This window comes from Antechinus flavipes, chromosome 1, assembly GCF_016432865.1.
Source record: "Antechinus flavipes isolate AdamAnt ecotype Samford, QLD, Australia chromosome 1, AdamAnt_v2, whole genome shotgun sequence".
Taxonomy (NCBI): domain Eukaryota; kingdom Metazoa; phylum Chordata; class Mammalia; order Dasyuromorphia; family Dasyuridae; genus Antechinus; species Antechinus flavipes.
In genome coordinates, this window is record NC_067398.1 from 47,520,305 (window position 1) to 47,538,111 (window position 17,807).

The window sequence follows — 17,807 nt, forward strand, 5'->3', positions numbered from 1 at the left end:
AAAGACTTGAGTTAATTAATTATACTGGGTAAATAAAATTGGGATGTGGACAATGAAATAATCTAATTACAAAAGATAACAGATTGGGGTTTATCTTGTCTTTTCTACTGCATGATCTTGACTTCTTACTCCATAAGTCTCAGCTGCCTTCTATTTAAACTAAAAACCTAAGAGATCATCCAGTCCAACCCTTCCAATTCCCAGTACTATGTTCTTTCCTTTACATCAGAGGTATCAAACACATAATCTGTAAGTCATATTTGGCCCACAACATTCTCGTGTGCCCCAAATAAGATTAAAATATATTTGGCAAAATTTTAACCACAATAAATAAAAATACAATAAAACATATATAATGTTGCTTTGTGGTTTTCTAAGATAATTTGTACTACAGGCATCTTTACATACTATTTAGGTGCCCCTGTTTCTGTCTGAATTTGATACAACTGCAGTGCATCATGTTGCCTCTTAAGTAAGATTCTTCTACAGAATATCAGAATGTAAAAACTGCATCTGGTCCTTCAGCTCAGAATTTCTATCTCCCTATTGCCCATCACCCATTGCCTTTCTACTGACCTGTTGTAGAACTCGAGACCTCCCAGCCAAGGCATTACTGTGTTCAGCAATGCTTCTCTGGGATGCTAAAGATATCTCCTGTTTGGGGAAGTCGATGATAGGATATACCTAAAAGAGAAATATAAGCAATAAATTAAACAAACACATACCCTTAATTCTCTTTTCGATTTGAAGAAGAAAAATTAAAATTCTTCATATTCAAAGGGTGCTTATTCAAAATAGGGTTCAGACAAGTTTTGTTTTGCACCTAGATGAGGAATCTAGAGTTAAGAAATGGGTGATTTTCTCAAGGTCACAATGCAAGGGAAAAACTAGGAGCAATGAATAAAGATTGCAATGAGACAGAGTTAGTCTTTGTGTTAGAAGCAGGATGTATTTCTCAACAATTAGAGCTATCGGAATATGTAATCTGCTGCCTTGGAAGAGAGAGGGCTTCAAATTGCCAAAAGTTTTCAAACAAAGGTGGAATGACTATTTGTCAGGGACGTAATTGTAGGTAGTCCTTTCAGGTAAGGATGGGAGTAGAAGATTATTTAAGGTCCCTTTTAACTCTAAAATTCTCTGATTCTGCAATTCATAGTCCTTAACAATAGAGAATATGTCCAGTCTAATCCATTCCCTTTATAGTTAAAAATGTTTTCCCCAAGTGTTCTCTAAGTTACTAACACTGGAGCATATATCAAACAGTTCCCAAGAATGTATGACGAAGGAAATGGAAAAAGAAAAGAAAAGGAGGAGGAGGAGGAGGAAGAGGAGAAAGAAGAGGAGGAGGAGGAGGAAGAGGAGGAGGTTTGAAAAGCACTGTATGGGTACTTGCACCCCAATTGGCCAAAATACATATATATTGGGATTATATTTCAGAATTATTCTGTTCATTTGAGATAAGGGGCATAATGGACATTCAGATTAAAATACCTTAATTCAATTCCTAGCATTGAATGTCACCTAACAACATTGAACTTCTGGCTTGTTACCTACCTGCTCTAAGCCTCAATTTGTAAAATAGGGATAATGCTTTTGCTCTCATAAAATTGTTTTGAGGTTAATTATTTGTAAATTGTGAAGGAATATACATATATGTGTGTGTATCATATATGCCTATATGTATGTGTGTTTTACACACATATTTATATATAAATATATACACATATATTTACATATATACATTTAGAAGTGGGATGTATTTCTCAACAATAAAATACATATATGTTCCTTCCTCCTTTTTCCTTTTCATATAATTTCAAAAAATTGTTTTGAGGTTAGTTATTTGTAAATTATAAAGGAATATACATATATATGTGTGTGTTTGTGTGTATTATATATGCCTACATATGTGTACTATATACACATGTATATTTATATACAAATATATACGCATATACTTACATGCATATATTTCCCTTCTTCCTTTTTCCTTTTTATATGATAGCTGAACAGGGATAAGCAAGGCTGATAGTATAAAGAGATAAAATGGATGATCCCCTAAATGATTCAATGTGAAAAACATCAAAAGTCCTTTACTTTTTAACAAAAACAAGCAAAAACTAGCCCTCTACTGCTTGAAATTACTTTATGTTAAACATTGTTCTCCCCTTGGAATCCTTTTTAAGGCTTAGTTTCCTCATTTATGGTATGGGGAATAACTCAAATTTCTAAAGAGCTTTAAGTTTGTCAAAAAGTTTTGTCCTTTATAGTTAACAATAATCCTGTGAAAATAGGTAAAGAAAATGTAGCTGTTTCGTCTTTACAGATGAGGAATCTAGAGTTAAGAAATGGGTGATTTGCTCAAGGTCACATAGCTAATAAGTGGCTGAGCTATCTCTACAACTCACATTTTCTGATTCCAAAACTAGTATCCTTGTTTATACCCCCTGCTGCCTGTAGGAGAATCCCTGCATTACTCACCTTCCATGACTATTGTATCGATAGATATAATGTATAGAAAAATAACTTACATTTGTATAATAGTTTAAAATGAGCAGAGAATTGTAAGCACATTTTCTCAAATGAAAGAATATATGTAATAATACTAATGAAATAATATATACATGTGTGTTTATAATGCTTTGCCAATTCTAAAGTGTTATTTAAATGTTAGCTATAATTATCTAATGTAATTCTCATGACAACTCAAGGAGGAAGGTGCTATTATTGTTTCCATTTTTCATATGAGAAACTGAATCTGAGAAATGTTAACTGACTTGTTCTGGCTCTAATAGGTAGTAAATATCTGAGGTAAAATTGAAACTCCAGGCAACCTTTCTGTAAGTACTGTCATCCATGACACTATCCTGTTTTTATATAAAACCCTTTGTACTAGGAAGTCATATATAAATGCTGCTGCTGTGGTTCCTGTTGGTGCTTTCCTGCTTTTCCTCTTTAGAATTATAGATTTGCCAGGAGTATAGTGAGTTACTTAATTCCTCGTAATGGCTGTTTTACAATGACATTCTACCTTAACTAAAGGGATCCAAACATCAGGGGAACATAGGGAAATGGAAACAGACAGTAGGCAATGAATGTAGGGGAAAACTCAGAAAGGAAAAGGACAGACCATTCTTACCACCTTGACTATTTGTCCAACACTGTATGTTAGCTTTCTTTCCTTATGAAAAATCCAAAAGACCAGAAGAAAAATTTTTCACTCAACAAAACAAACAAAAACACTTGATTCCTCTCCAGTCCCAAAAGACCACATTTTCTTTCAATCATTCAGTCAAAGAAGTATATTTAAGAATTTACTAAATATCAGGACCTTTCTCAGCTCTGAGAATACAAAGAACAGTGAAAACACCATCCCTATCCTCAAGGAGCCCACATTTTAATGAAGGAAACATATGTAAATAATAAGGTACATACAAGATTTACACAATATAAATTGTAAGTGATCTCAGAGGGAAAACATTAGCAATGGCAGAGACCAAAAAAGTCTTGTTGCAAAAAGTGAGGTTTCATTTAATCTTGAAGAAAATTTAGGAGGTGCAGATGAGGAGGGAGAACTTTTCTGACACCGGAGAACAATGGAAAGCCATAGAGTTGGAGAGTGGAATAGAATGTGAGATGAGCAGTAAGAAGTCCAATTTTTAAAAAAGGAAAATTGGGCATAATAGAAATATGGATTTTTAAAAAGAAATTTTGCTTTACTTTCTTTTATCTGTCCTCACCATTACATTTTCATCCTTAAATATATTTTCTCCTCTGACTTTAACCAACAGCTCCTCTGGAAAGTTCATGTGGTGCTCAGTGACAAACTCAAACAGGCTGTTTTTCCTAGAAGAGGAGAACAAAGGCCTGATGATTATGACTGGAATTCCCAAGAATTTTCTAAAAGATTTACTGCTGATTTCTTTACTATCCTTTCATTATTATCTATTCATACTATCCTGAACTTCAAAATCTTGAAGAACTTTGGCCAAAAAAAGGACTTAAAACTCTCTTTTACAAAAATGTCTATTCTGGTGGAAATTGATCTGATAACACTAATATTCATTTCCCTAAAACATCAATTATATACATATGTGTGTGTATATATAAAACACAGAACAAAATTACAAAATCAGAACAACCAATTATGTTCCCATACTGTTTCTCCTTGCCTTTTCCTTTCACCACAGGCTTTAATGATGGACAGATAAATCATGGAATCATAGATTTGGAATTAGAAAGGACCATAAAGGCCTTTCATTTTATAGATAAGGAAACTGGTCACATAGATAATGTAGAAAATTCTGTATTTGAACGTAGGCTCTCTACCTTTAAATACAGCATGTTTTGTCCATTGTTCTATATTGCTATGAAGAATAAAACTATGCATTGGTGGGGAGAGGGGAGAGAAGAAAACTGAATTCCTAGAGGTGAAGAAAATCAGTCTCTCTGGGGCTCAGCTTTTTCTTTTATGAAATTGGAGTAATACCCTGCCTGGAAGAAATTGGAAAATACCTAACAGGTCTTCTAACCTAAACCCTTTAATTTATAGATCATAAAATAAATCTAGAGCACAAACTCTCTGATTCTGTCTTGCAAACTCAGCAACATATTTGATACCAACCCAACATGTAGCTAACTTGGAGGGATTCAGCACATAGGACATTTGTCTTTAAAATCCACATTTAATGCCCAGGGGAAAAAAAAGATGAAAATGAAAATAGTCAAAAAGGAAGTGAGCTACTGAATTCATGGGTCCTTTAAGTGGTAAATCAATGAATAATTTAAGAGACCCATTCAAACTCTATGGGGAGAGAACTTTTGTGGGAGAGTAGGGACAGGGATAAATTAATGTTATGGGATTGGATTGTCTAATCTGACAAACTACATTGGCAAAATTAAATAATTCATAGCTAGGGTCCACTACACTTTGTGCTAGATAGGTGCTGACAAAATGGATACTTAAAAGCTGCCAAAATAACCAAAAACCTTATCTTCTTTTGCCACTCACCAGGTGATGACCAGCTGGATGAAGTGCAATAACTTTTTCTCTCCCTTACATATTGCGCAGGTCTTGTTCCCCCTGCCTGAACAGGTGCTGCACCTTTGGAAGGAAAATAACAATAATAGAAGTAATATAAACATGGATTGTGATGTTTCTACTTTCCTCCTGATATCCTATGACCAAATACTATATTAAGACAGTGTTATTCAGTAGTCCTTAAAATTCAACATTCAGAACCATGGCCAGAGGTTCAAGCTTTCTTAGTATTATAGCTATAGAAAGTCCACAACTAAACTATATTAACACCATTATGGGATGTGGGTTTGGCATGTAGCCATGGTGTAAGGAAGCCATTTCAATTCTTAAGCATCATTTTCTTCATCAGTAAACTGAAGAGCATATAATAAAACAGTACATCACCCTAGAATGATATCAGTCCCCTGTAATCTCAGCTAAAGAGGAGGTTGAAACTGATGAATGGTTTGAAATTGGGAGTTCTGACCTAAATTATGGATAAAACCAATTAGATAGCTTAACTAAGTCTGATATCAATATGAGAGCCCCTAGAGTTGAGTGGTCACCTAAAAAGAAAAAAAATTAATCCGGATCAGAAATAGAATGGATCAAAACATCCAAGGCAACCAACATTGGGATTAGATTTGGACATGGCCAGTAGGCCTTTTAGCTTGGGTGAAAGAAGGAAATCATGTTTTCTTTTGAAAATAAGTGCCTTCTAATCTGTGGACAATAGACTACTGGGTGAAGGAAAGTACAGAGGTGTATTGTTGTTGTTGTTGTTGTTGTTGTTGTTACCATTATTTCAGAAAAAGAGCAAATAGTATTTTGTTTTTTCCAGTGACATGTAAAAATAGTTTTCACATTCATTTTTTAAATAGCTTTTAATTTTCAAAATATATGCAAAGATAGTTTTCAACAATCATCCTTGCAAAACCTTATGTTCTAAATTTTTTCTCACTCCCTTCCCCCCACCCCCTAGAAAGTAAGTAATCCAATGCTACACAAGAAAAACCACACCAAAAAGTTTGAAAAATGAGAAAGAAAACTAAAAGCAAGCAAATAATAACAAAAAGGTAAAAATACTATGTTATGATCCACATTCAGTCCCCACAGTCCTCTCTCTGGGTGTAGATGGCTCTCTTCATCACAAGTCTATTGGAATTAGCCTGAGTCACCTCATTGTTGAAAGAGTCTTGTCCATCATAGCTGATCATTCACATAATCTTGTAGTTGTTGTATACAATGTTCTCTTGGTTCTGCTCATTTCACTCAGCATCAATTCATGTGTCTCTCCAGGTCTCTCTGAAATCATCTTGCTGGTCATTTCTTACAGAACAATAATATTCCATAACATTCACATACCATAACTCCTTCAGCCATTCTCCAACTGATGGGCTTCCACTCGGTTTCCAGTTTCTTGCCAATACAAAGAGGACTGTTACAAATATTTTTTGCACATGAGGGTCCTTTTACCTTTTTATGACCTCTTTGGTTTCATAGTTTGATAGCCCTTTGGGCATAGTTCCATATTGCTCTCCAGAATGGTTGGATCAGTTCACAATTCCACCAATAATGTATTAGTGTCTCAATTTTCCCACATCCCCTCCAACATTTATCATTATCTTTTCCTGTCATTTTAGCCAATCTGAGAGGTATAGTGGTACCTCAGAGTTGTCTTAATTTACATATTTTTCTGATAAATAATGATTTAAAGCTTTTTTTCATATGACTAGAAATGATTTTAATTTCTTCATCTGAAAATTTCTCACATTCACTTTTTTTTTTTTTTTTTTTGCTGAAGCAACTAGGGTTAAGTGACTTGCCCAGGGTCCCACAACTAGGAAGTGTTAAGTGTCTTAAAGAAGATTTGAACTCAGGTCCTCCTGACTTCAGGGTTAGTGTTCTATCCATTGCACCACCTAGCTGCCCCTCACATTTACTTTTTATAAGAGTTTGAGTGTCAACTTTTTTTTTTCTTCCTCCTTCCCATTAACCCTCCCCAAGATGTCAAACAATCCTATATAGGTTATACATATGCAATCATGTAAACATATTTCTACCCTGTGAAAGAAGAACCAGAACAAACAGAAAAGTCACACACACAGAAAAGTGAAAATAATATGCTTCAATTTATTTTCAGAGTTCATAGTTTTTTCTCTGTGGATTGCATTTTCCATCATGATTCCTTTGGAGTTATCCTAGATTATTGTATTGCTGAGAAGAGCTAAATCAATCATAGTTGATCATGAACCAGTTTTGCTGTTGTCATGTACAATGTTTTGCTAGTTCTGTTCACTTCACTCAGCATCAATTCATATAAATCTTCCAGATTTTTAAAAAAATCTGTCTGCTCATCATTTCTTATAGGACAATAGCATTTCCTATACTACAACTTGTTCATCCATTCCCTAATTGATGGAAATTTAATTTCCAATTCTATACTACCTCAAAAAGAACTGTTATAAATATTTTGTGCATGTTGATTCCTTTCCCTTTTTATGATCTCTTTGGAATACTGATCTAGTATTTGTATTGCTGCATCAAGGTATATGCACAGTTTGGTTGCTTTTTTGGCATAGTTTCAAATTGCTCTCCAGAAGGATTGGATCAGTTCACAACTCCATTAACATTGTCCCAACCAATTTTCCTTCATCTTCTCCAACATTTATCATTTTTCCTTTCTGTCCATTATTAGACAATCTGACAGATGTGGGAGGATACCTCAGAAGTGTTTTAATTTGCATTGCTCTAATCAATAGAAATAGAAAAACAATAAGAGTTTTTACAAGAGGTCTTTGAACTCACAAATAAGCAAACATATTTTCTGTCAACTAAATAAATGATTCAATGTAATGCTGCAGCTAGAAGGCTGACTTTGCCTTCTCTAAAACCAGAGTTCAAGTCTTATCTCTGTTACATACTTGATGAGAGTCTCTGATCAAATTACTTAACCACTCAATTCCCAATCAATTATCTAAGAGAACAATATCCATGAAAACAACTCATCACATAGGTAAAATCACAGATACAAAATTTACATTTATGTTACTATTTTTCAAATTTGTAAAAATTCAATTGTGATTAATAAAATATACAACTCAAAATATTAATAAATTCACAGTATCTTTTTAGCATACATTTTCTCAATCAATGAATGGATTATACCACACATATTATCATGTAGAAATTTGTGATCTTTTTTTGGCATGCAAAAGAGGTCTTCTTTCTTGTAAAGGATCCTAACCCAGTTATATTTCTGAGATTTAGAACTTTGCCACCATTCCTCTGCTAGCTTCTCACACTGGAAATTGCAAAAGTGCTTAGGAACTTCTCACTTTAGAACATCTGTCTACCTTTCTGGGACTTTTCTTCCATTGGTGAGTTCCTCCTGGGACCTTCATTTTGGGGAGAGGCCCAGGCCAGTAGAGCCTTACACGGCTCTGCTTTTGACTTTATGCACCCAGATGAGTAATCTCCCCTCAACTTTTCAGTTTCCTTCTACATATTTTCTGTTCCCCCATTACAATGTAAGTTTTGAAGACAGGGACTATCCTTTTTTTATTTATATTTATATTCTTAGCATTTAACACAGTACCTGCCATTAATAAGTGCTTTTTGTCTTGTTCGCTCACTTAGATCATTTTTGAGGTTTCTTCCAGCTTTAAATTTCTTATGCTTAGGAGTCCTCAGAAATCTAAAGTATTGTTTTCAATCTCAAGATGAAATAAGATCAAATTTTAGGAAGTCTCTGCTAATACAGACTTGGTGAACATTAAATTGGAATGCAAAAAAAAAAAAAATCAATTCTAGAAGTACTCATTGAAGTGTGTCCAGTCAATTTTAAGATAAGTTTCATAGGGTCGATTGCCATGTCTAATTCACTTTTCTATAATAGGCTTGGGCTAACTAAGTCAGTATTTGTGAGAAGAAGGGAGGGAAGGAGGAAGGAAAAGAAAGGAAGGAAGGAAGGAAGGAAGGAAGGAAGGAAGGAAGGAAGGAAGGAAGGAAGGAAGGAAGGAAGGAAGGAAGGAAGGGGAGAGGGAAAGAGAAAGGAAGGAAGGAAGTCATTAAAATTATTCATGATTTTAAGAAATATGTGATTAGATTATTCGGGAAGTAAATTTAAATGAGTCAGCTGAGGAATCTGATGGTCCTTGAAAGTATGGGCCTTAACCTTTTGATGCTAGTATTATACAAAGTAATGATGGTCAAATATCCCTTACCCCCATCTACACAGCGGACTTCAGTACCAACTAAATAAACCAAATCCTACTTCAGGAGGCCCCTTCATCTAAGAACATAAGAATAATGCTCCAGTATATTATGCAATCTCTAGATTCTTATGTCTGTAAATTTGAACTTGCAAACACTGGTTTGATGGAAAAGCTGCTTTTTGTAGTCTCGCTTTATCCCTGTTGCCAATATAAACAATGACTATAAATATGAAATTAGTCTAGGAAACATGTGAATACCTAGGCCAGAAGGATGATAGCTTCCTGACAGTGCTGGAGAAGATTAGTATAATCTCTCCAGACCCTCAAATCTGTATTTCTAATAGTTGTCATTAGTATTGAATGCCTCTATAGTATCCATTCTAAATTCATCATAATGCATAAATCAGTAGGAAGTTAACTCTGATTGAGAAAGCACTCAGAACCCTTGTTAACTTCAGTAGGCTCTAAGTTGTAAAAATCGCAGGTGTGGTTACTGCAACAGTATCTCCACAGGGTTGCACAGTACAATCAAGAGATGTGGAGACACATCTAGGCTCTGCCTTAATCAAGATGCATGACCTTGGGTGGTAATTTTTGCACTATTGGTTTACTGGTACCACCCTTGGTTTTCCTTGGAAACAAATACACCTCTACAGGATAGAAATAATGTTACAATTTGTTGATGGACAAAAAAAGAAACTAGATTCAGAAACAATATCCTTACATAAGCAGAAGAAGAAAATATCAATAACATCACAAAATATCTTGAGCTAGAGAATCCTACAAAGTTTTCACAGGACCTTTTCTCTTCACTTCCTTTCTTTTCTTCCTCAACTGCTGCCTCTCCTGCCTCAATTTCTTCATTCTTTTCTCTCTTTCCTTCTCATCTCTCTCTTCCTTCCTCTCCTTTATTACCTTTTTTCTCTCTCAATCTTTGTTTTTCCTCCTATCTCAATTTCTTTCTTATATTCCATTCTTGCCTTCACTGACTCCCTTTCTCCCTTTCTTCTTCTCCTTTTCCTATCTCAATCCCAAATTTCTTCTTGCCTTAATTTCTTCCTTCTCTTCTTTCTTCTTTTTTATTTTTCTTCCTCCATGCCTTTCTTTCTTCCTATTTCAATAACTACCTTTCCTTTGAAAGCTTTCCTTTCATCCTTTCACTTTCTCTTTTTCTCCCTTTATTTCACATTTTGTTCATTTATTGTGTGCCTATCAGATAAAAAGTCCAGTATTGATGGAAAATAGAAATGAAAGATTTGCCCCTAGATTTAAGAAGCTTATAAACTAGTAAGGAGATTAGGTATGTTGATAAATAGTACAAAAGATAGTGTGAAATACAATTTAATACGGACATTGGGCTTTCGGAGTTCAGAAAAGTGAGAGATTATTTCTCAGTGAAGAATCATAAGGAACTTTTATGAAAAAGGTGGCAAGTATATTTAAACATTTTTAACAAATGTCTAACTCTGTTAGATACAGCACAAGATAAAAAGAAATAGAAATCATTATCCCTACCCTCACAGAATTTAGAGTAGAGTCATGGGAGACAGATTTCAGCACATGAAAAAGCTACACAAGACATGAGCAGATATATCAGTAGATATGGAATCGGGTGCTTTAGGGAAGAACTTTGTAATTTTTTCCATTGGTAACACCTTTTTGTCTGATAAATTTTTACACATCTCTTGATATATAGGGATATAAACTGAGTATCCAAATCAAACATTCACTGATAATAAATCATAATTTCACAACCCCCACATTAAGTTATGGGACTCATAGTTTAAGAAGCTAAGCTTTAGAACGGAAATGTCAAAACTCTAACCTGAAACACAAAACTCCCAAGTCTGGCAGAACCAGATTAAAATTGGGGATTTAAGTAAATTAAAAATAATGGGGACATGTTTAACAAAATTTTTTAAAATGGAAAATAACAGATAATGATAATTTGGGGGGGGGATTAATCAATATGGGTACAGCAGAAATTCATTACTATTTGAGTCTGATATCACTGATTTAGAGAATGTTTTGGAAATCCAAAGATCATTCACATAACCCCCTCACATAGCCTGACTAGAGGGGGGCTTCATTTTCATTCTCAAGACTAGCTGGTTTCAGTTTACGTACCTCTTCCTCCCAGAACCTGAGCACACCTGACATCTTCGAGACTGCTTAGCCTTGCGTTTGGCCCCGCTGCAGGATGCACATCGCATCTAGAAATAAAGCACCCAAGTCAACACTTGACTAGCGCCAAGCCATTTATTAGAAGTCATGAGGAAACATGGTGGTTGATGGAAGGAAGCACAGATTTTGGGGGATGGGCCTAGCTCATAGTTAGCTGCATTCTGGTCTACTATGAGACATGACTTTGTCTCTGATGTGTGTGAATCAGTAATCACAGAATCTCAGATTTAGGGCTAGAAGACACTTTAGAAATCACCAGTTAACTTCCTCATTTATGGATCATAAGATCACAAACCTCTCAGTAAAGTTCCATAGAAAATATGTAGATTCCAGCTTCTTAAACTGTGAATCATGACTCCATAACTGATTATGGAAGTTGCAAAATTAAGATTTATTATTGGGGCAGCTAGGTGGTGTAGTGTATAAAACATCAGCCCTGAAGTCAGGAGGACCTGAGGTTCAAATCTGGTCCCAGACACTTAACACTTCCTAGTTGTGTGACTCTGGACAAGTCACTTAACCTCAATTGCCTCAACAATAACAACAAAGATTTATTAGTAGTAAATATTTGATTTGTATGCATATTTCATATACCTAGATACCCATGGTTATGTAAAATATTTTCAGGTGAAAAAGAGTTGCAAATAGAAAAAGTTTAACAAACCCTATCTACTCCAAGACCTTCATTTCACAAAAGAGAAAAAATGAGGCTCACTTAATTAAAATGACTTTCCAAAAATCACATATAATTTATAAACATCTGGAATAGGATATAAGTCCGGATTATCTGTCTTCAAATCCAATATATTTTCTACTATACCATGTTATCTCCCATGAATCATAGAGAGTTGAAACTTTAAGGTATCAAAATCCAACCAGATCACATTGCTATTAAGTAAATCACAGATATTCAAACATTTGCCAAAAGTGGGGAAAAAAAAGCTAGAAAGCAATAGAGCTAAGATTCAAGACCAGGTCCTCAGATTCTAGGGTCAGTCAATGAATTTTCCACTCTCCTTTACTCCCCACCCAATTTCTAAATTTATGTGATTTCCACTGTGGGACATTTATTCTCTCCTACTAGTTTTTGTATGATTTAACCCAATCTTCAACACAGGCACTAAAACCAACCTCTTGAATATAGAAATGGTCAACACTTCAAATAAGAATGGCCCAAACTTACCGTGCCAGCCCCATGGCACCCACTGCACTTGTACCGTCCTCGTCCCTGGCATTTGTGGCAATCCTGAAAGCATAATATTTTCTGTGGGTCAAACTGTCCCAATAGAAGAAAATGTTACAATGTTCCCAAAGATCCTTGCTGTCATTGATATGGCTATTCCCTCGGTGACACAGTTCTCAACATTTCCATTCTATAGGAGATAGGCCTGAGGGGTTGCTGTGGTCAAAAAAATTTCATCGCCTGATAGCCAACTTACTGGTAACAAGTATCTCCATGCTTAGTAAGGTAGATCATTTTCTACCAGTTTAGTTACCAGGTATTTATTTTAAGTCATCCAGTTCATTAAGTCAGGATCCATATTCCAGTGCCAAAGTCTTTAAGAAATTTGTTCTATGCCATTATGGGACATGAAAAAACAACTTTTATGGAAGAGCACCTAATTTACAGATATATTTGAGCAGTTTTGTGCTCAAAGTGAAAGGGATGTCCCAATTTCAAAATAGGCAGCCTCCATAGAATAGCTACCACCAATTCTATAGTAGACATTCCATTTTATAATATTTTTTTCAAAATATATGCAAAGATAGTTTTCAATATCCACCCTGCAAAACCTTGTGTTTCATATTTTCTCCCTCCCTCCTTCCCCATCATCCTTCTCTCATAGATAGCAAGTAATCCAAAATTAAACATCTGCAATTCTTCTAAACATATTTCTACATTTATCATGCTACACAAAAAAATAAAATCAATAAGAGGGGAAAATGAGATGGAAAAAGCAAGCAAATAACAACATAAAAGGTGGAAATATTGTGTTATAATCCACATAGTTCTTTCTAGCTGCAGATGGCTCTCTTCATCACAAATCTATTGGAATTGGCCTGAGTCACTTCATTATTGAAGAGAATCAAATCCATTATAGTTGATCATCACATAATTTTGTCATTGTGTACAATGTTCTCTTGGTTCTACTTACTTTACTCAGCATCAGTTCATGTAAATCTCTCCAGGCTTTTCTGAAATTATCCTACTTATAGATCATTTTTTATAGAACATTAATATTCCACAACATTCATATGCCATAAGTTATTCAGCTATTCTCCAACTGATGGGCATCCACTCAGTTTCCAGTTCTTTGTCACTACAAAAAAGAGCTGCTACAAATATTTTTACATATATGGGTCCTTTTCCCTTTTTTATGGTTTCTTTGGGATACAGGCTCAGTAAAGAAACTGCTGAATCAAAGGGTTGAACAGTTTGATAGTCCTTTGGGCATAGTTCCAAATTGCTCTCCAGAATGATTGGACCATTTCACAACTCCACCAACAATGCAATAGCTCCCAGTTTCCCACTTCTCCTCCAATATTTATCATTATCTTTTCCTGTCATCTTAGCCAATTTGAGAGGTGTGAAGTAGTTCCTCAGAGTTGTCTTAATTTTCATTTTTCTAATCAATACTGACAGAGCATTTTTTCATATGACTAGAAATGACTTTAATTTCTTCTAAATTCTTTTAAAATTAAACTTATTTAAATTAACTAAAATCTATTTCTCCCCTTCCCTCCAACAAAAACAATGTAAACTAAATGCTTATAACAAATATACTTAGTCAAACATAATGAACTCCACTGATCATGTCCAAAATATATGTGTGTCTCATTCTGCACCTTGAGCCCATAATAGCTCTCTCAAGAGGTGAATGGCCTGTTTCATCAGTCCTCTGGAATCACGGTGGTCATTGCATTGATGAAAGTTCTTAAGAATTTTAAAGTTTGAATATTCTTTGAAATGAGAAAATTGAAATAGAAAAAAATTACTGATTGCCACCTAAAGGAGATCCCTTATAGAAAACACACAGGATGGAAAAGCATAGGATAGTTTACCTCGCAGACCTGTGGAAGTGGGAGGAATTAGAGATCGCTATTGACCACAACATAGAAAATTTTGATTATATCAAATTGAAAAGTTTTTGTACAAACAAAACAAATGCAAACAAGATTAGAAGGGAAACAATAAACTGGGAAAACATTTTCACAATCAAAGGCTCTGATAAAGACCTCATTTCCAAAATATATAGAGAATTGACTCTAATCTATAAGAAATCAAACCATTCTCCAATTGATAAATGGTCAAAGGATATGAACAGACAATTCTCAGATGAAGAAATTGAAACTATTTATAGACATATGAAAATATGCTCCAAATCATTATTAATCAGAGAAATGCAAATTAAGACAACCCTGAGATACCACTACACACCTGACACATTGGCTAGAATGACAGGGAAAGATAATGGGGAATGTTGGAGGGGATGTGGGAAAACAGGGACATTGATACGTTGTTGGTGGAACTGTGAACACATCCAGCCATTCTGGAGAGCAATTTGGAACTATGCTCAAAAAGTTATCAAACTGTGCATAGCCTTTGATCCAGCAGTGTTTCTACTGGGCTTATACCCAAAGAGATACTAAAGAAAGGAAAGGGACCTGTATGTGCCAAAATGTTTGTGGCAGCCCTGTTTGTAATGGCTAGAAGCTGGAAAATGAAAGGATGTCCATCAATTGGAGAATGGTTGAGTAAATTGTGGTATATGAATGTTATGGAATATTATTGTTCTGTAAGGAATGACCAGCAGGATGAATACAGAGAGGACTGGCGAGACTTACATGAACTGATGCTGAGTGAAATGAGCAGAACCAGGAGATCATTATATACCTCAACAACGATACTATTTGAGGATGTATTCTGATGGAAGTGGATCTCTTCGATAAAGAGAGCCTTAATTGATCAAAGATGGATAGAAGCAGCTACACCCAGAGAAAGAACACTGGGAAATGAATATAAACTGCTTGCATTTTTGTTTTTCTTCCCGGGTTATTTATACCTTCTGAATTCAATTCTCCCTGTGCAACAAGAAAACTGTTCGGTTCTGCACACATGTATTGTATCTAGGATATACTGCAACCCATTCAACATGTAAAGGACTGCTTGCCATCTGGGGGAAGGGGTGGAGGGAGAGAGGGGAAAAATCGGAACAGAAGTGAATGCAAGGGATAATGCTGTAAAAAATTACCCTGGCATGCGTTCTATCAATAAAAAGTTATTTAAAATAAATTAATTAATTAAATTTAATTAAATTTAAAAAAAAGAAAAGAAAACACACAGGAATATTATTGGAAAATTTCAAAACCCCCAGATCAAAGAGAAAATTTTGTAAGAAACAAGAAAAAAAACAATTCAGCTACAATTAGAATAATACAATACTTATCAGCAGCTACAATAAAAGACCCACAGGTTTTTGAATTGTATCTACAGGCAAACGAAAAAACTAGACGTGTGGCCAAAATATCATATCCAGCAAAACTATCTATAATTTTGAATGAGATAAAATGGACATTCAATGAATTTGCAGATTTTCAGGACTTTCTATCAATCTAACCTGTACTTAATAGAAAATTTAACATATGAGAGTCAAGGTGAAAGAGCAATTTTAAGGAACTCAACATGGACAAAATGTTTAAACAAGGACAAATTGTTTATGTCTTGTTATATGGGAAATGTATACTTTATGCTTAAAATTTACATCAACAATAAGGTAGCCCAAAAAAATTAGCAGAATAAAGGTAAAAATAGTAATTATGTTATTCAAATGAGATACAGAGGAAGAATAGACATAGAGGCATTAGATGGGGGAGAAGGTCTCATAGTTCTGAAAACCTACTCATATCAGGAATGGGTTCAATAGGCAACTTATTTCATGGAAAATATAGTACCCTCCAAAATCTATAAAGAAATAAGTGAAAAGGAATAGGTGGTTGGAGAAGCAAAGGGTGAGGGAAGAAGACAAGGGAAGGATTCCTGAGTAGGAGGAAGTTAAGTAATAGTAAGCCAAATTATAGGGCAGAATTTAATGAAAGAGTGAACAGGGAAAGAAAGAGCATGTGGAGTATGTGTGTATCTGAGGGTGTGTATGTATGTATACATCTACATATGTATACATAAATATATCTTTTCTTAACTGTAGCTTGCTTGAAGGTGAGGAGATGAAAGGGAGATATATGTGTTTCTCTCTCTCTCTGTGTGTATGTGTATTTATCTGTGTGTATGTGTTTGTATAAATCTACATATGTATATGTAAATATATCCTTTTTTAACTATAGCCCACTTGGGGTAGATGGGAAGAAAGGGGAGAAAAAGCACAAAGTTAAAAAGGTGTGCAGCAAAGAGCAAAAGAACAATTTACAAGGAAGTAAAGAAAATTTAGACACACATGAATATAATTTCTTCTAATATATATATATACTTTTTTAAATTGGTATTTGTTGTTATATATTTTGAATCTTCCCTGATGTTCTGCTGGCCTCATGATAATGTTCTCTTTTCTTTTGTTCCATTTTATTTTGTATTGCTTTTGGGTTTTTTTCCCTTTGGATCCATTTTATTTTGTATTGCTTTTTTTGTTTGTTTGTTTTTCTTACCCTGTTTCTTCAAAAAAATAAATTAACAAATAAAGAAAATAAAAACCTTACAAAATTATTCCTCATACAAACAATAAAGGAAGAGAGAAGCTATGTTCCCAGACTACCAAGATTTATCCCAGAAAGCATTTTCCCATTGAAATACTGGCAAAGGTAATGGTTGGTTTCCCAGATGAGCTCACAGGTAGCTCCTTAACTTTTTAATGGAGCTGAAAGTTTCTTGGAATACTAACCATTGGTAGCTGGAAGCTATCTATATTTGGCAATGAGGAGGAAGCTACTTTTTGAACCCTGTGTGAATCAGTTATTTCATTCTGAAAACAACACACTGAACAGTCTGCTGGAAAAAGAGCATGCTAGAAGCAGAACAGTCGATTGAGCTTAATGAGATTCTTAGGTTCTTTGATTAACTGAGATTCTATTCAGTATACCGACAGGAATTGGGCTTGTGATTTCATTAGTGTAGGGACTATGGTGAGGAAGCTCCCTCTCTTGATGCAGATTAGCTCCTTCTCTGAGAAGGAACTGTAAGAAAGATGCCCATAACGATAAAGTTAAATAATTTGCAAAGGAACATATAGCCATTTGAGGATTCTTTTATTGGACAGAAATATGGAAATTTCCCTTATGAGGACAAGAGTACATTATGACATCTGCTGCATGAGTTAAAAGCAGAACTCTATTGATTGAATGTGATAGATATATAACGGCAGGAGAGAAAGAAAATA

The 17,807-nt window shown here is 34.8% G+C and overlaps 1 protein-coding gene across 1 annotated transcript in view; it reads right to left on the bottom strand.

The window, feature by feature from the left end:
- The window catches only part of SSUH2 (ssu-2 homolog), a 37,087-nt gene that overhangs the window by 10,874 nt on the left and 8,406 nt on the right, over positions 1-17,807 (bottom strand). Inside the window, exons 5-9 of the mRNA XM_051981379.1 lie at positions 12,605-12,667; positions 11,365-11,450; positions 5,012-5,104; positions 3,741-3,846; positions 577-684 (exon numbers count right to left, since the gene is read on the bottom strand). Coding sequence (XP_051837339.1) covers positions 577-684; positions 3,741-3,846; positions 5,012-5,104; positions 11,365-11,450; positions 12,605-12,667 — 456 coding nt within the window. The remainder of the gene's footprint in view (positions 1-576; positions 685-3,740; positions 3,847-5,011; positions 5,105-11,364; positions 11,451-12,604; positions 12,668-17,807) is intronic.